The 15693-nt window shown below is 50.0% G+C and overlaps 2 protein-coding genes and 1 long non-coding RNA gene across 23 annotated transcripts in view; 2 read left to right on the plus strand and 1 right to left on the minus strand.

Moving 5' to 3' along the window:
* BUB1 (BUB1 mitotic checkpoint serine/threonine kinase) overlaps positions 1-15693 on the plus strand; it is a 63074-nt gene that overhangs the window by 46402 nt on the left and 979 nt on the right. For 4 of the 6 annotated variants that reach the window (XM_032104366.1, XM_032104365.1, XM_032104364.1 and 1 more), the window contains 20 exons: positions 5124-5268; positions 5585-5781; positions 6254-6294; positions 6555-6649; positions 6959-7005; positions 7108-7298; positions 7476-7624; positions 8035-8372; positions 9044-9096; positions 9606-9746; positions 10514-10609; positions 10921-11011; positions 11387-11462; positions 11988-12168; positions 12647-12725; positions 13129-13352; positions 13773-13913; positions 14477-14592; positions 15221-15382; positions 15505-15662. In XM_032104366.1, the coding sequence (XP_031960257.1) occupies positions 5124-5268; positions 5585-5781; positions 6254-6294; positions 6555-6649; positions 6959-7005; positions 7108-7298; positions 7476-7624; positions 8035-8372; positions 9044-9096; positions 9606-9746; positions 10514-10609; positions 10921-11011; positions 11387-11462; positions 11988-12168; positions 12647-12725; positions 13129-13352; positions 13773-13913; positions 14477-14592; positions 15221-15382; positions 15505-15662 (2721 nt within the window). Of the gene's footprint in view, positions 1-4442; positions 4481-4958; positions 5019-5123; positions 5269-5584; positions 5782-6253; positions 6295-6554; positions 6650-6958; positions 7006-7107; positions 7299-7475; positions 7625-8034; positions 8373-9043; positions 9097-9605; positions 9747-10513; positions 10610-10920; positions 11012-11386; positions 11463-11987; positions 12169-12646; positions 12726-13128; positions 13353-13772; positions 13914-14476; positions 14593-15220; positions 15383-15504; positions 15663-15693 lie in introns of those variants that run through there. The other 2 variants (XM_032104369.1, XM_032104367.1) reach the window with 2 other exon arrangements.
* Positions 1-15693, minus strand: part of LOC116441940 — a 56963-nt gene that overhangs the window by 11738 nt on the left and 29532 nt on the right. For all 15 annotated transcript variants that reach the window (XM_032104447.1, XM_032104448.1, XM_032104451.1 and 12 more), the window contains exon 3: positions 397-527. In XM_032104447.1, the coding sequence (XP_031960338.1) occupies positions 397-527 (131 nt within the window). The remainder of the gene's footprint in view (positions 1-396; positions 528-15693) is intronic.
* LOC116441953 lies at positions 673-3259 on the plus strand. Of its 2 annotated transcripts, XR_004239303.1 has the most exons (4): positions 673-919; positions 2391-2504; positions 2880-2998; positions 3168-3259. It is a non-coding gene; the product is annotated as an uncharacterized LOC116441953 (long non-coding RNA). The 2 variants fall into 2 exon arrangements; XR_004239302.1 differs by lacking the exon at positions 673-919 and having other exon boundaries at positions 2225-2504.

The raw sequence follows: 15693 nt of genomic DNA on the forward strand, positions 1-15693 counted from the left end.
CGTGATGGCTGGGTTAGCCTCTCCATCAGCTGCAGTAAAGAAAGCCAAAATCAATGCCTGAGTTTAGTAGCCAACCCCCAACAAGTCAGCTACTGACCATCTGTCCTAAGTGCACCCGTGTCCTTGAGCATCCCTCTTCATCCCAAGACAAAGGTTGTGGCCATCATTATAATGGACATCTGGGTTAGCAAGAGTTATGTGGTGTTTCTGTGAGCTCAGTGGGTGCATCTGTGTGCCTTAAAACACACAAATGCATCTGCTGTGCTTGCAGGAAAGCCTGAGAAGGCCCCTGAATAGACACCATTTCCCACCACACTACTTCCAAAACCTCTCCTGGCACTTCCTAACTTGATACCCTGCTCATGCTCCCTCTCACAGTTGCAATCCTCAACTTACCTATCAGAAGCCTCCAGCTCAGACATCATCTCTAACACAGCGCAGGTTCCTTTTGTGGCACAATGAATCTGCTGAAAAATTTGACATTTCACACTTGACACAATCTGGAATTTCAAGAAGTTGCAGTGTTCCTAAAAAAACCAACAAAAATAAAGGAAATTACAAAAGCACCTTACCACCCCTGAACACTCAACCCAAAATCTTGAGCTTAAATACTCCCTACACTCAATGCCATCTTCTTCATGGTATCTTCAAAGCCTCTGTTGCTTTAGAGGCCAAAAGCACTGCTAACAAACAGCTGAGACAACCGGAAAGAGCTCCTTCATTAAAAGAACAGAAGAACTCTTACCCCACCCCAGCCCACAAACACAATGAGCTCCTGGGCTGGGGGTTAATATATCCCTGGCCGGGCCCGCCTCTCGCTCCCACCACGCCCGGGAAAAGGGAGGAGGCAATTTTGCCATAAGGGATCGAAGCCCTGAGAGGAGCTGCAGCTGTTTGGCTGCTCTGCCTTAAATTCCAGGTGAGTAAAGGGCTCTGTAGATGCCTTCTGTTTTACTACAGCTGCCTCCACTGAAAGGGTAAAAAAGCTTCTTGTTTTGGCAGTATAGACAGGTGAGTCACATAGTTCCTTGTTAAGTTCTGTAATTGTTCATTAGTAACTACTGAGTAGTACTCCATATGGGGACTATGGAGGGTGGAGAAGAATAGTAATAATATACATGGTGTAACTCCTGTTGGGGTCTCTAATTAGGGCTGTATTCACTATAAATAAAACTGAAAAAATAACGGGCTCTCTGGCAGCAGGAGGGTTTTGTGAGTGCTGGGCTCGCTCCCTTGTGAGAGATTGGGTGCCAGTACCCAGCTAGAAGTGCCCTGAAGTACAGATTTAAATTCTTAAAATGCTGAAGAAGGGGGAGCTTCCTTCAGTTGAACCCCCTAAAATGAGAGACTAGGGAGTGTTTCTCTCTACTTAAATTGATGCCATAGCAATAAATGGGTTCTCTCCTCTGAATCCCCTAAAATACTGGAAAAAGAGGGGTTTTCCTTACTTCAGGTCTCTCCAGTGATGGAAAAAGGGGGACTTTTCCCTCAATTCAAACCCTTATAAAGGAGGGACACCAGGGATTTTCCCTCAATTTAAACCTTAGGATGATGAAAATGGGGGAGTTATGCTCAATTCAAGCCCATAAAATAGCATCGTCAAGGTTTTCCCCTTCTATTTAAACTGGAGAATAATGGAAAATGGGGATTCCCTGTCAAGTGATACCCCTAAAAGCATGGAAAAGGCAGGGTTTCCTTCAAGTGATACCCCTAAAATTGCAGAGGAAGGGGATTCCCCCTCAATTTAAACACAGACAATGATGGAAAAGGAAGTTTTTTCCCTCCGTTTAAATCTCTTTTCTCCTCATAACCCCCCTTTTTTTCTGGGGGCACTGGGGAAGGGGCTGCCAAGATGAAAGGGGAAAGTGGAATGTTTCCCTGGGACCCCACATGCTACCCTGCCTGCTCAGGTGCTGCCCCTTGGCACGAGGGGTTTTCCCTGGGCATTTTCTGGGAGCAGTGCTCTGTGCCCAGGTGCCTCTGGCTGCTCCCCAGCTCCTGCCGGGTGCTCCGACCATTGTTCCTGGAGGGACACTCGGGATGCCCCCATTGCCCCTCTGGACCAGCAGCTCCCTGCACAGCTGTGCCCGGGGAACCCTCTGGGAGCGGCCTCTGGCAGGAGCCGCCCCCTCCTCATCCTGGCCGCTCACAGCTGGGGCTGCTGCGCCTTGGAGCGGGGGCTGAGGAGGAGAAAGGTCCTGCTGGTGGGCCCAGGGTTACCCATGGCAGGCAGGTGGGATGTGTTTAGAGGGATCTGCTGCATTCTTGTCCCCACTGGGCGCTGCTCTGGCCTGGAGGGGATGGAGCACAGGGAAATGAGCCTGGGAATACTGAGACGGGCAATGCCAGTGAGGAAGTGCTGCCTTAATTCTGCTCATTGTTTCTTTCAGTATCTTTGTGTCGTTCATCTTGGAAGCTTTCTTTGTGGAATATTCCCTGGAGAAGAGTGAAGTGGAAACTGCCATCGAGCAGAAAATCCAGGAGCTGGGAATGGGAGTTCAAGAGTAAGCCCCCGAATGAACCCATGGTGGATGTGGCCAATTTGGCACCAGTGATGAGGGAAAAGCACCCTCTGTGTCGAGGTGTGAGCTGAGATTCCCCTTCCTTGTCACAAAGTTCTGGCTGATCTTCCTTAAAAATGGCGATTCCTCTTCCCTGTCCTGAAGTTCTGGCTCCTCTGCTGGTTTAAGTGCCAGTAGAAGGCCCCTGGTGTTGGCTTTGCTGCCTCCCGTGGCTCTTCCAGCCCAGAGGACAGGAGAGGTGCTGGAAAATAACCCCATGGCTGGTGCTTGTCCTGCCCCACCGGGAAGCCGTCGCTGCTGGGCTCCCAGGGTAGGGTGTGCCCCCTTCCCAGGTCATTCCTGGCCCTTCCTGTGCAGGGATGAGCTCCGGGATGAGCAGCTCCTTGACAACATGGAGAGTGCAGAGCATGAGCTGGAGGGGGAAGGTGGAACGAAGGCACAGAGCAAAGGGCTGCTGTTTAAAATTGTCTCCAAACGTAAGTGTGACCCTCCAGGGTGTCCAGGCCCAAGGGTCCCAGCTCTTCCTTGGGAGAAACTCCCGAGTCCTGCTGCTCCATTGGGGCTATAAAAGCAGCCAAAACCCACCTGGAGACTTTGGGACGACTGTGGACATTTGATGTTTGCTGTTTGTTTTTACTTCTGTAGCAACTTCTCCTGTCCCACCTTGGCCCTTGTGTGTCCCTTGTTTTCATTAACCTCCCTCTAGAGACACTGCCCTGGTGGCCGAGGTCCTGCTGTGCCAAGACACCCGTTTTCCTCTCTCCCTCCTCTGTGGGCTTTGCATTCCTGCTGCTTGGATCACGGGGTGACTGTATCCTCCTTTGCTCTGGCTCGCTCGATGACTTTTTTCCTCCTTCTCCTGGCTTTCTTGCTGTACCGCAGGTATCCATTGTGTGGGAATAGAAGGGTTTAAAATGCCAGATAATGGCGTTATCCTCGAGAAGGGCTCACAGTACTTCAAGCAGGTGGGGTGGAACAGCAGGGAATGTGATTTGGGGGATTTTCTTGCCTGTTTTAAAACAGGGACCTTGAAGGTAGCCAGAGGAGCAGATCTGGTGCTTACAGGGAATTCTTTTGTCCCACCAGGATACAGGACAGTGGATGCTCTGCTGCAGCGCATGTTCGAGGCAGAGATACCCCTGGAGGACGAAGGCCCTTCCTTTGAAGAGATCCTAAACTTGTCCCCCGCCTCGGCTGTTCCCAGGAGCCCGAGTTCCGAGAGCGCGGCTTGAGGGGGGGATCAGGGAATGGAGCCGATTCCCGGCTGTCCAGGTGTTCCCTGGCTGCTCCCACGCGTGGGGCCCGGGTTCCACGGTGGGAACAAGCAGCTGTGTCCTGGGAAGGAGCTTTATCTCATGGAAAGTCCCGTATAAACGTCTGGAATGCGGGGGGCAGCCGGAGTATCCGGCTGTGCCCGGAGAGGGACGGCGCCCGGGCAGTATGTTCTGGAATAACCCCTTCTTGTACCTGGAATTGTATCGCAGCACTTTTCTATGCAGCTCTATGGACCGGTGTGTGCTGAACGAAGCGGCTCTTCAGCACAATAAATTCAGCAGTTCGGAAAACCCATGGAATACCTCCGAGTTAATGAGGGGAGAGGGTTGGGGCTGCTCCCTGATAACGTGCAGGGCTCGGAGGTGGGAAACGAAGACGAGGAGAGGAGCGGGGGCTGCTCCTCGCGTGCGTTGCCCAGCGTTCCTCTTTTACTTCCCAATTCCTCATTTTGTGCCTCCTTTTCCCTTGGGGATGCGCCCGGGCCGCCCTGCAGCGGCCGCCATGGGAACAGCACCTGAGGGCGGTGCTGTGGGCGGGGTTTGTCGCGTGATTGACGGAGCCAGCGGCCAATGGGGAGGCGGGGCGGGCCGAGGACTGGCCAATGGGAGGCGGCAGGGGCTGCGCGCGGCCAGTTTGAATCGGCGGGAGCGGTTGGGGCGGGCGGGCATGGACGGGCCCGGGCGGTGAGCGAGGAGCGGGAGAACGGGATGGGGGAAGGGGAGAACGGGGTGGGGGAGCCGGAGAACGGGGTGGGGGAGCGGGAGAACAGGGTGGGGGAGCGGGAGAACGGGATGGAGGAGCGGGAGAACGGGATGGGGGAGCGGGAGAACGGGATGGGGGAGCGGGAGAACGGGATGGGGGAGCGGGAGAACGGGATGGGGGAACGGGAGAACGGGATGGGGGAGCGGGAGAACGGGATGGGGGAGCGGGAGAACGGGATGGGGGAACGGGAGAACGGGATGGGGGAAGGGGAGAACGGGGTGGGGAGCGGGATAACGGGATGGGGGAACGGGAGAACGGGATGGGGAGCGGCGTTGGGGCGTGCTCCGTCCCCCGGAGCTGTGCGGATGCCGCGGCCGTGGGGGCGGCAGAGCCTCCGCCGGCCCCGGGCGCTTCCCACCGTCTCCGATCCCGGCCTGAGCCGGCCTCTCTTCCCTGCAGGGATTACGAGGCTCAGATCCGGAATTACCGAGGGCCCGACCCTCTGGAGCCGTGGGACAGGTGAGCTCGGGCTCGGGGTGCCCCATCCCTGCCCCGCTGTTGCCCCATCCCTTCCCCGCTGTTGCCCCCTCCCTGGCTCGGAGCTGACTCTGGAATGGTTTGCAGGTACCTGCAGTGGGCAGAGGAATGTCTCCCGCTCCAAGAGAAGCGGACCCGCTGGCCCGGGCTCCTGGAGGAGCTGGTGAAGGTGTTCGTGGGCGACAAGAGGTACCACCAGGACCTGCGGTTTGTGAGCTACTGCGTCAAGCTGGTGGGTACAGCTGCGGTTTTTTGGGAATTAAACTGTCCTCAAATACTCATGCTGCAGTTCTGGGACTGCAAGGAGCTTTGGAAGGAGCAGGAGGCCTTGGGAATTCTGATCCTCTGCAGAATAGCTGAGTCTTGCTGGAGCAAAGTGTGCTTTTTAAGCTCTGTAGCTTGAGGGATGTGTCTTAGCTGCTCTTATGCTTAGAAAATGATGCTTTCCTATGATGATAACTAAGAAATTCTAATGCTTTTTATTTTGCCTGCAACTCCCTCGGATGTTTTTGGAGGTGCTGATGGCTTTGTGCATTTGTGTTGTGCAGGCAGAGTTCATCTCTTCCCCTTGCCAGTACTTTGAGTACCTGCACGGGCAGGGAATCGGAGCCAAGACCTCGGATTTCTATCTGGCCTGGGCTCAGCTGCTCCTGAGGGAAGGCAACGTGCAGGGAGCAGGAGCTGTGCTCCAGAAAGGGCTCCTCAACCAGGCACAGCCCCGGGAGAACCTGCAGCAGCTCCACTGGTAATGCTGGGGCTTCTTCTACTCCTTTATTCAGTGCTCATAATTAACCATGGGTAACGTGTGGTTAATTGTCTTTTTCCTGTGTGCTTATTTTTGGTAAAGGGAGGTGGAAACTTAACAATGTTTATTTACTGTTCAATATTTATTGGGTGTTTTGGGATGCATATTAAAAAATATCCCAGGGCAAAGCAAATCCTTGAGCTGAGTCTTGGAGTTTAGCATTTAATTCCGGGAAGTTAAATGGAAAAAAACAAAAGTAAAATGTAATGTACAACATAAAACAAATGCCCAATTCTGTTCTCCTGCTGCCTCTTGCAGGCTTTAGTTTTTGCAGCTCTGGAGATGTCCATATACAGTAAAAATCATGGTTTTCAGTGTTTTCGTACAAGGAAATCCAAGATTGCTGGGAGGTGGGGAGGGGTGAGGGACAGGTGATTTCATGGTAATAACTGAGGGTTTTTTTGCAATTTAGCTCCCTGCAGAGTTATGATCCTCGGAATCCTCCTTTGCAAGGTGAGGATGAAGAGTCCTGTCTGATCTGTAGCTGCACTAAATAAATTTTTTACCTCAATGAGTGAGTTTTGTCACCGAAGAAAACAAATTCCCTGTAGAAACCACTTCATTTTCCCTCTTTACCGAAAAAAATTCTTGAGGGCAATGTATTCAAAGTTATTAATTTTCCAGTGCTTCAAATTAATCAAAATTTACAAAGGAGCAAACGATTTTTACTCATTAATGAGTAGGAAATATTTCTATTATGTTTCCTGTGCCAGATGCTGCTGTTGTAAAACCACTTCAGACTTCCCATGCTGCAAATCAAATGGCTCCCCCAAAAGGTGTTTCAAGTCCTAATCCCTGCAAAAATCAGGTAAATAACGAATTATTTGCAAAAGATGTTTCATGGGGAGTTTAGGTTGCTGAGCTTGGCTGAATAAGGATAAAATAGAATGTGTGTATCTGGTGTATCTTAAAACTGACATTGAGATGATATTGCTTGCTGTTTTTGTGCTGCAAGCATCACATCTCCATAGGAATGTCTCAGCTGGGAAGCACTGGGATACACTCAGTGGCCTGACACATTCCCAGAATTGCAGGAATAATATTAGCAATGGAGTCTGTGCCAGTTGTGCTGCTTGAATTTTATTTTATTTTTTGGTGTTTTATTTCCCTGCTCTAGGGTCTGGATGCTGCTGGCTCCCAGTCCTGTGCTGTTGGAAAAGAAGTGTAAGTGGTTGGGTGGTCCTTTGAAAGTCCCACTGTGGGAAAATGAGCTCTCTCCCAGGCCAAATCCCCCAAGCCTGGCCCTTTCCTCCCTTTCCCTCCCAGGAACTACGTGACCTACATCTCCAAGTCCGAGGTTGTGCCGAAGGCGCCGTCGGGTGCCACGGGGTGGGAGCAGGTCCCGATGTACGACAAGAACCTGCTCCTGTGCGAAGGCTCTGAGCTCTCCTTCGAGGAGCTGAGGGCCAAGAGATACTTCAGGAAATATGAGCTCCTCAGGAGGCAGCAGGAACTGGGTATCCTCCTTTTTCCAGCTCTCCAAAGGGCTGTTTCCTGGCTAAGCTCATCCTTTGGGCTCCTCTATTCAATGCCACATCAGCGGTGTCTCTCCTGAGGCGCCAGGAGGCAGAGTGAGCCATCAGCGTGTTGTACAGACCATGTATATTCATTTCATACTGTTGTTTAATCCTCAGAGGAGGAGAAGAAAGACTCCATGAAGAAAAAGGAGTCGGCAGTCCTGGAGCTCCAAGCCCTGCAGCAGAAGCTGGACCAGCTGACCCAGCTCTCCAGAAGCCTGGAGGAAACGAGACTGGAACCAGCAGCTGAGCCAAACCAGAGGCTGGTGAGTGGGTTCTGGGATGGACAGGAATGCTCTGCCTGGGTTTATTGCACAAAATCCAGCCATGCTGTAGGAACCAGTGCTGGTTGTTAACCCAGTCTGGAGGCTGAGGCTGCCATACCAGTGTGGAAACCTGGCACAATTTGCAACGTGCAGATTTTAAAGGTTTCACCCCAAAGTGTGGCTTTGTTTCTCCACAGTTTAGTTTGAGGTGCAGATGGAAGTTCCCTTGTGTTCTGGGCACATGGAACTGACAGGGAAAATAGGAATGGCTGTACTTGGGGGGGGATTTTGGGTGCTTCTCATCCCTAAAGGTTCTGTTACCTTCTGGCCATGTGGAACTGGCAGGGAAAATGGGAATGGCTGCATTTGGGGGGAATTTGGGTGTCACAGAACATTTCTCATCCCTAAAGGTGCCCCCCGCTGTGAGGCCCAGCACATCCCACGTGCCAGGGAACTGGATGGCACCTGCTCCAGGGCTGGATGCGCCAAAGTCCCAAGCTCTGGTGCTGGAGCACTCCCAGTTCCAGGTGCCACCAGCCACCACTCCCACCCCACAGCCAGCAAAGCCTCTCAGTGACTGCACTCCAGCTGCCTCCCCCTGGGAAGCACCAGAGGAGAAGGACCCAGCTGGAGCTCGGGCAGAGCTTGGAGAGCTCCAGAAGAGTTTGCTGCACCCTCCCTTCAGCGCTGCTCCAACTCAGGAACGGGCTCATCCCGACCCAGCTCTGCCTCGGAGCACGGGAGAACTGTGAGTGTGAACAGGCTCCTCCTCTGCAATTGTGTCCTCAGGCTCCACACTGGGAGCTGGGAATTAGCTAAAAAGAAGCCTTTCTTCCCCTTCTGGAAAAAAAGCCTGACCTGAAACCAGTGTTTATTAAGCTTAGATCAAACTTGGTACTCATAGCCATTTTTAATTCCTTTTACCCCGTGGTTTAATTGCAATAAGAGGAAAGTCAGTGCATAATGCCTGGCTGGCCCTGGCATGCCTGGAATAAACCCCAGGAAGAGCTTTGCTCCTGCAGATCCCACTCCAAGGTCTCCAGAGAAAGATTAAAAAGTGCTGGTATTTCTCTCCTGCACTTTTGCTGTGGGACTTGGCCATGAAATTGGGGTGCAAAGGGAGAAACCCAGGCTGGCAAAGCAAGGGTGGCTCAGTGGGCTTGGCCAAGGTGGGAACAGTTATTCACCCATGTTCTGGAATTCCCTGGGGGCAAACTGTGTCCGAGGAGAGCATTTGATGCATTTTAACCTTTTTAAAGGAGACTGCTGCATCCCAGGATATTGGCAGCTGTAGGACAAGCTTTCTGGGGTGATCTTTAATAATATTCTAAAGGACCTCTCACTTCCTTGAAATAGGGATTAAAATGGGATTTAAATAGCTTTTATTGCAAGGTAATGTTGTGACTCTTTCTTCTGAAGGTCCCCTAACAAGGGATCCACTGGATTAACTCCTGCTGTGCATGTGAAGGAAGGTGAGGAACCTTTGGAAGGAGATTGATGCCATCGGTGCGGCTGTTCCCAGCTGGGAATCGTTAACTGCATGTGGACACCAGTTCCAACCCTGGAAAAGCTTCCTGACTTCCCAAACTCCATCCCTGCATGTCTGGGCAGGGTCTCTCTATCCGTTCCGTGGATCCAGTCCCTGTTCCCATGTTCTGAGCAGTTCCTTTTGGAGCTAGTTGGGAATCACTGTTTGTCCTCGCTGGCTTTCTTCTTCACTTTCTGTGTTGGGACAGAGCATTCCTGGGAATTGCAGGTGGATTCCTCAGAGGTCACCCAGCTGTCCCAAGTCCCTCTTGCCCTCCAGGGCAGCCTCCCTTTTGGGAATCTGCCATGCAAACCTCTGAACAAGCCAAAATCTCTCCCCAAATTCTGCGTCGCTGCTGCTCCTCTTGTTTATTTCCCTCACTAACATTTTGCTGGAATACTCATAAACAATCCCAGGCTCCTTCAGGAATGATCTTGCCATTGTCTTTTCCAGCCTCCAGAGCTGGGAATTCCTCCTTTGCCTCTGGAAATATTTCCCAAGCCACCCCCAACACCTCACTGGGAGGAGCAATGGGCACAACAACGCCCTTCAAGGTGCAGCCGTCGCCCACGGTCCACACGAAAGAAGCCTTGGGTAAGGTCTGGAATAAAGTTTTCCTTCCCCTGGATTCAGTGGGGTCTTCCCTGGAAATGGTAATGGAGACTTTTCTAGCCAAGGGAGCTGTCTAGGGATGGGCATGTGCACCATTCAAAGAGGAAAATAACATTAAATCATTGATTGTCTGTGGGGATATTGTCTGGGTGACCCAAAACCTCTGACCAGAAATGGATGTTGTAGCAACATCCCAGCAGCCACATCCCACCAATTCCTGGATAAATCACTGCCAGGCTTCTTGGGGAGTGAGTGGCTTTTGTCAGGGAATCCTGTTTGGGAGGTGAAGACCTAAACCACACTAATTTGGAAGCTCATAGTCAGCTCTGGTTGATGCTGAGCTGAATAAAAACAAAAAGATAAACCCCAAAAGCCTGTGGCATTCGTTAGTCTTCCAAATATCTAAGTTTTAAAAAAATCTAAGAAATTAAAGGCGGATTTGCTCCCTTAGGAAACTTGGAATTTCACCTTGGAGAGCAAATAAAAAGGGCCAAGTGCGTGTTGGCCAAATTGGCCCTTCCTGTGTCTGTTCGGTTGTCTATGGGGTGTTTAAATGCAAGAGGGAGGAGCAATTGGTTATTGACCGCAGATGAATTATAAGGATATTATTATTAATTAGCATTGAAGGCTGTTAGAGTTAATTGGCATTTGATTTGACTACTACACGATGGAAGAACCTCTGAAAATTTCTTTTTCTGGGAGTGTTATTTGTTTATTATTTATTCCTTTTTTATTTCTTTCTTTCTTAGGTGTTCTCATGGATATGTTCCAAACACCATTCTTGCCTGAGCCATCTGCCCTGGAAGACAGCGAGGAACAATTTGAAGCCTTTTGCAGAAGAAGAGGTGTGTGCTCTTTATTTTCCCAGTCCATGGAATTCCATCCTTTATTTCCCATTGTCACCTCCCACTAGTCCTTGCTGGAAGAGTGATGCCAGTCTGAACCCCAGGAGCTTACAAGAGTGAGATTTCACAACTGGGTTCGGGCTGGAAAAATCTTCTTTCCAAGAGTTTATAGGAAAGGCGATTGGAGTGGGAACTCTGCAGGTGCAGCTGGATGGAGCCCCGAGCATCACGTGCCTGGACAGGGGGGAGAATGTGGCTGTTTAAATAATCTTTATTGGGTGAAGATAACCCCTGTTATCTCTTATTTGCAGAGCCTGGTGGATGTTTGAAAACCAACATCGTTGTCCCTGTCACTCCTGCATTTGCCATCTTTGAGGATGAGGAGGAGAAGGAGAACAGCAGGTAAGGCGGGAAGAAGGAGCAGCTGAGCTCAGCTCCTTAAAAATCACGGAGCAAATTGATCCCATTCCATGAGACTTTGCTGTGGCTGTGCCAGGATTGGCTCAGATACAACTTGTGGCAGCTGCCTGGAGTGGCAGGAGAAAAGCAGGAGTTGCTACTCTGGGATTGCACAACTTCCCTGTTTGGACAGTGCTTGGAAGTTCTTCATTCTCCAGAGAACTTGGGGATAACTGAGCTGCTGCAGCTTCTCCGAGTCGCTGCAAATGGGGCTCTTAAAATAAAAGTAAAAATTCAGGTTAAAACAAACAAACCTCTGTCGTGCCTGGGAAAACTCCTGGGGAAAAGCTGTTCTAAACTTTTGGGGTCATTTTTCAGGATCCCACAGCACAAGAACAAACCAGAAGAGCCCAGAACTTTTGGAGAACGTCCCTTGACCGACTGTGCAGCAGAAGTGAGTGGTGATCCTGCAGGGATTAGCCTTGGGAGTGGGTTATTCACTTATGAGGGTTGCCAGTGTGGGTGCATTCACCTCTGCTCTATCCCAGTCCCACAGTATCCTTAGGAATGATGCCTAGCTGAAGGCTGGATACCTTTTCCCATTTCCTGCCACCAGGATGAGCTTTTTTGATTGTTGATCGACAGAAAACTGATGGAGAACTCCACCTCTCAAATGTGTGGATTTGGCATCAGTTTGGGGGAGGAAGAGACATTTCATCTTCCAGCAGCCACCTCGCAGCTTCCATAGCCGAGGAGATGGATAAAACTTGGATAGAAGTGATCCCTTCCCAGGGTTTAGCTTTTCCAGGCTCTCATGGCAATTTCGGGTGGTCTGGTATTTTGCTGTGGCTTTGATTATTACCAACATTCAGACCTAGTCTAAAACTATGGAAACATGGGATTTAGGTTCTATTTCAGGATCATTTGGATGGTTTAATTTTAAATCTCGATTTTTTTTTTTTTTTTTCCCCCTGCCTAGGAAGAAACGGGAACCACGGAATTCCTGCGGGATGATTACACGGTGTGGAATGGCCCCTGCAGAAACAAAGCCCTGGCTCCCAGTCCAGACAACACCAGGGACTTTGCCCGAGCTGCCCAGCTCATGTCCACACCCTTTAATTACCTGGCAGCTCCTTCGAGGCCCCCTTTGGAGGACAGAGGTAAAATAAGGACTCTTTTGGGTGGAAAACATTGAATTCGGTGCCTCATGACTCCATTTCTGCCCAAATCCCACCCAAGTGTGGCTCCCACTGCTGCCACTCCTGAGTCCACATTCCCTGTGGAACAGGAGCTCACCAGCTCTCCAAGGATTTTTAACTGGGATAAGATGAGGTGGTGAGGGACAAGAGGCTTTGTGTGTCCAGCTGCTGCTGTGAACCATTCCAAGGGGTTGGGAATATTCAAATATTTGGTGAATCCCATCTGGGAGCACCTCTATGCTGCTCTGCCCCTTTTAAGTCTTGGAATATGCTCCCTGGAGAAATCCAGCTTTTAACTTGGATGTTTGAAATGAGGCTTTGTTGAGTTCTGGTTTTTGTGGCAGCAGCTTTCAGAGCTGCTGGGTGAGAATACTCAAAATATTCCTGCTTTTGGGGAAATAAACATTGATTTGCTCTTGTTGCTGTTCCCTTTGTTCAGCTTGTGAGGAAAATTTGCCTCAAATGGATTTGGAGTTCTCTGGAGAACTACACAGGCAGCCAAAGGCCAAAAAGTTAAGGTATGCTGCTCCCAGTCCGAGTTTTCCAAGGTTTTCCACTGTATTTGTGTCAGCCTGCCTCTGCCCAACACTCATCCCATCACTGGGGGTAAATGGACCTGGGTTTGGTGACCACGCCCCAGAAAGCCTTCCAGGATTTAAGTTTTGCCTCACTGAAATTAAAAACTAACTGGTCAAAAATCCACTGTTTTCTTCTCTTGATGAACTTGGACATGAATGGGTAACACAGCTTGACCAAATCTAGTTTTCCTAAGAAAATTCCCTTTTATTCACCTCAGTGTTGGCCATGGTGGCATTTGACACATTTTTGCTCCCCGAAGGTGCTAAACCACCAAGGCAGAAGGTTAATAATATAATCCTATGTTAATATTAATAATTAATTGTATTTTGTTTAAATCCATAGGCCTGTTCTTGAACACATCCCTGAACAGAGAGAGCTTCATGGAAACCTTCTGAAACAAGGGACTGGAATCCAGGGAATTGCTGCAGCTGCTTCCCAACGACTGCATGAGGAGACAGCTCCAAGCAGAACTGGATATTCCTCCTCCCTTGGAGTGGATAGAACTTGCCAGGAGAGGCTGTGTGGAGCTGGGCAGGACAGGACAGCCCGGACTGGGAGACCTGCAGGTACCCAGCATTCCCTGGTTTTCTTCCCTGGATTCCAAGGGCAGTGCTTTGTGCACTGGAGGGAGCAATTCCATGATTGCTGCAAGGAGGTTGCTGCTCACCTGCAAGGAATGTGAGGAGGGATGAGTGTGGGTTGTACCTGGATTGCACATTGCCATGGATACCCCAGAGTGCAGGAATACTTGGAATCCTGACGGGTTCTGGGCTCACTGAGGCTCGAATACTTTGGGAAACTCCGGATTTCTGGGCAGGTGCAAAAGCTGGAGTGTGAAAATCAAGGAATGCTTCACTTATCCCTCCTGGGGTTTTTTTTGTTTATTATTTTCTTTAAATCAGTGATGCTCATTCAAGCCCAAGCTTGTGTTACTTCTTCCTTGGAATGCCACCCAGAGCTTAAACACTTCCCTTTTTTCCATGAAGTCCTTGTTGAGAACCCTTGGGACACGGAATTGGTTGGCAAGTTCTTGTCGGAGCTTCCGAAACCGCTCCACACCTACGCCAACTACTTTGAGTGGAAATCTCCTCTTCCATTCATCAAACTGAAGGCTGAACTCTCACTGGGTAAGAGCTCCTTCAAACTCTTCATTGCCAAGCATTTCTTGAAACTTTTTATGGGAAAATTTCTTGGAAGTATGTGGGAATTCAGCTTCCTTGTGTGTGTATATCCAGATTATCTCAGCCTCAGGTTGGGAATTAGGCCTGGAGTTGGCCTGTTTGTCTTTTGTAGCTTGAGCCTTTTGGATGAGGCATTTTTCCCAGTTTTCCCTGTAAACTGGGCCACAGCTCTCCAGCTTTGTGTGGAACAGCAGCGGGCCTGTGTCAACAAAAGCTGTAGGACAGGGATTGCAACATCCCAGTGGGACTTAAACATTAGTGTTTACTTTTCGGGGCATGCCCTTTGGAATTTGACTGCTTCCAGGGGGTCAGGCAAAAATAGAAACACTGGGGTTGAGTGTGTGTAACTTCTAGCGCTCCTGCTCTGTCCTGTTCCTAGCAGGAAGAAATTTTTAGGGAAGGACTTGATCTAGGATTAAATAATTCATTTAGGCTGGTGCTCTTCTCTTTTTTCTCCTGTTTTTCCTCTGTGGAGTTGGCAGGCAGGATTTAATGGTAATCTTTTAAAGGCTCCAGCTCATTCCACATGGATTGCTTGGTCGGAGAGGGAGCTTTTGCCCAAGTCTATCAAGCTTCCATCCTGGATGCCAGCAACCCTCGGAACAATCAGAAAGTGATATTCAAGGTCAGTGGTGTTGGGTCACAACAGCTCTCCTGGAATAATTCTGGAGTCTGACCCTCCCCCTGAGTGGATTCACACACATCCTTGGCCTTTCCATGTCAGATCTGCCTCTGGCATCTTTTTATGGATCTTTTCTCCAACATTTAGTCCTTCAGGAAAAAATTAAACCCCTTCTTTAACCCCTGAAGAGAAACTTTTTCAGGACAGAAAGTGATTTATGTTTTCTTAGGAGCATCGGGGATACACAGAGTGTGTGGAATTGTAGCATGGGATTGAAGTCTTGATTTGAGAGGATTAATGATGGAGTTTATCATCCTGAGGTTAATTACTGTGAGGATGGGGAGGCCCTGGCACAGCTTTTCCAGAGGTGTGACTGCCCCATCCCTGGAAGTGTCCAAGGCCAAGTTGGACACTGGGGCTTGGAGCAACCTGGGAAAGAGGAAAGTGTGCCATGGCAGGGGGCGCAACTGGATCATCTTAAGTTCCCTCCCAACCCAAACCATTCTGGGATAAGTTCAAGAGGGAAGATGCCTGATCTGCCATTAAAAACCAACAACAAAACCCAACCTGAGAGGAACTCCAGCTTTTAACACTCCCAGATTTTCCCAGGAAATCCCCTTCTTTCTTCTAGGTCCAGAAACCTGCCAACCCTTGGGAGTTCTACATTGCCAGCCAGCTGCTGGAGAGGCTGAGCCCCAGCGTGCGCCACCTCTACATCCACTTCTATTCTGCCCATTTCTTCTCCAACGGCAGCATTTTGGTGGGGGAGCTCCACAACTACGGAACGCTGCTCGTGAGTGCCACCAGCTTCTGCTCTGGAGCATCTCTGCCCTTTTGGAGTGTTTCCTGCACTTGATTTGCCTTCTTTGGGGATATGTTGTTCTTTAATCCATGCTGTGTGTCTCTGACTTCCAGAATGCCGTCAACATTTACAAGAAGCTCCCGGAGAAGGTGATGCCCCAAGCCCTCGTCATCTACTTTGCTGTCAAAATCCTTCACATGGTGGAGGAGCTGCACAGCTGCAAAATCATCCATGGGGACATCAAACCTGACAACTTCATCCTGGGAGAAAGGCAAGTGTCTCCTGTTGTCACCAGGTGTCAC

This window comes from Corvus moneduloides, chromosome 3, assembly GCF_009650955.1.
Source record: "Corvus moneduloides isolate bCorMon1 chromosome 3, bCorMon1.pri, whole genome shotgun sequence".
Lineage (NCBI taxonomy): Eukaryota > Metazoa > Chordata > Aves > Passeriformes > Corvidae > Corvus > Corvus moneduloides.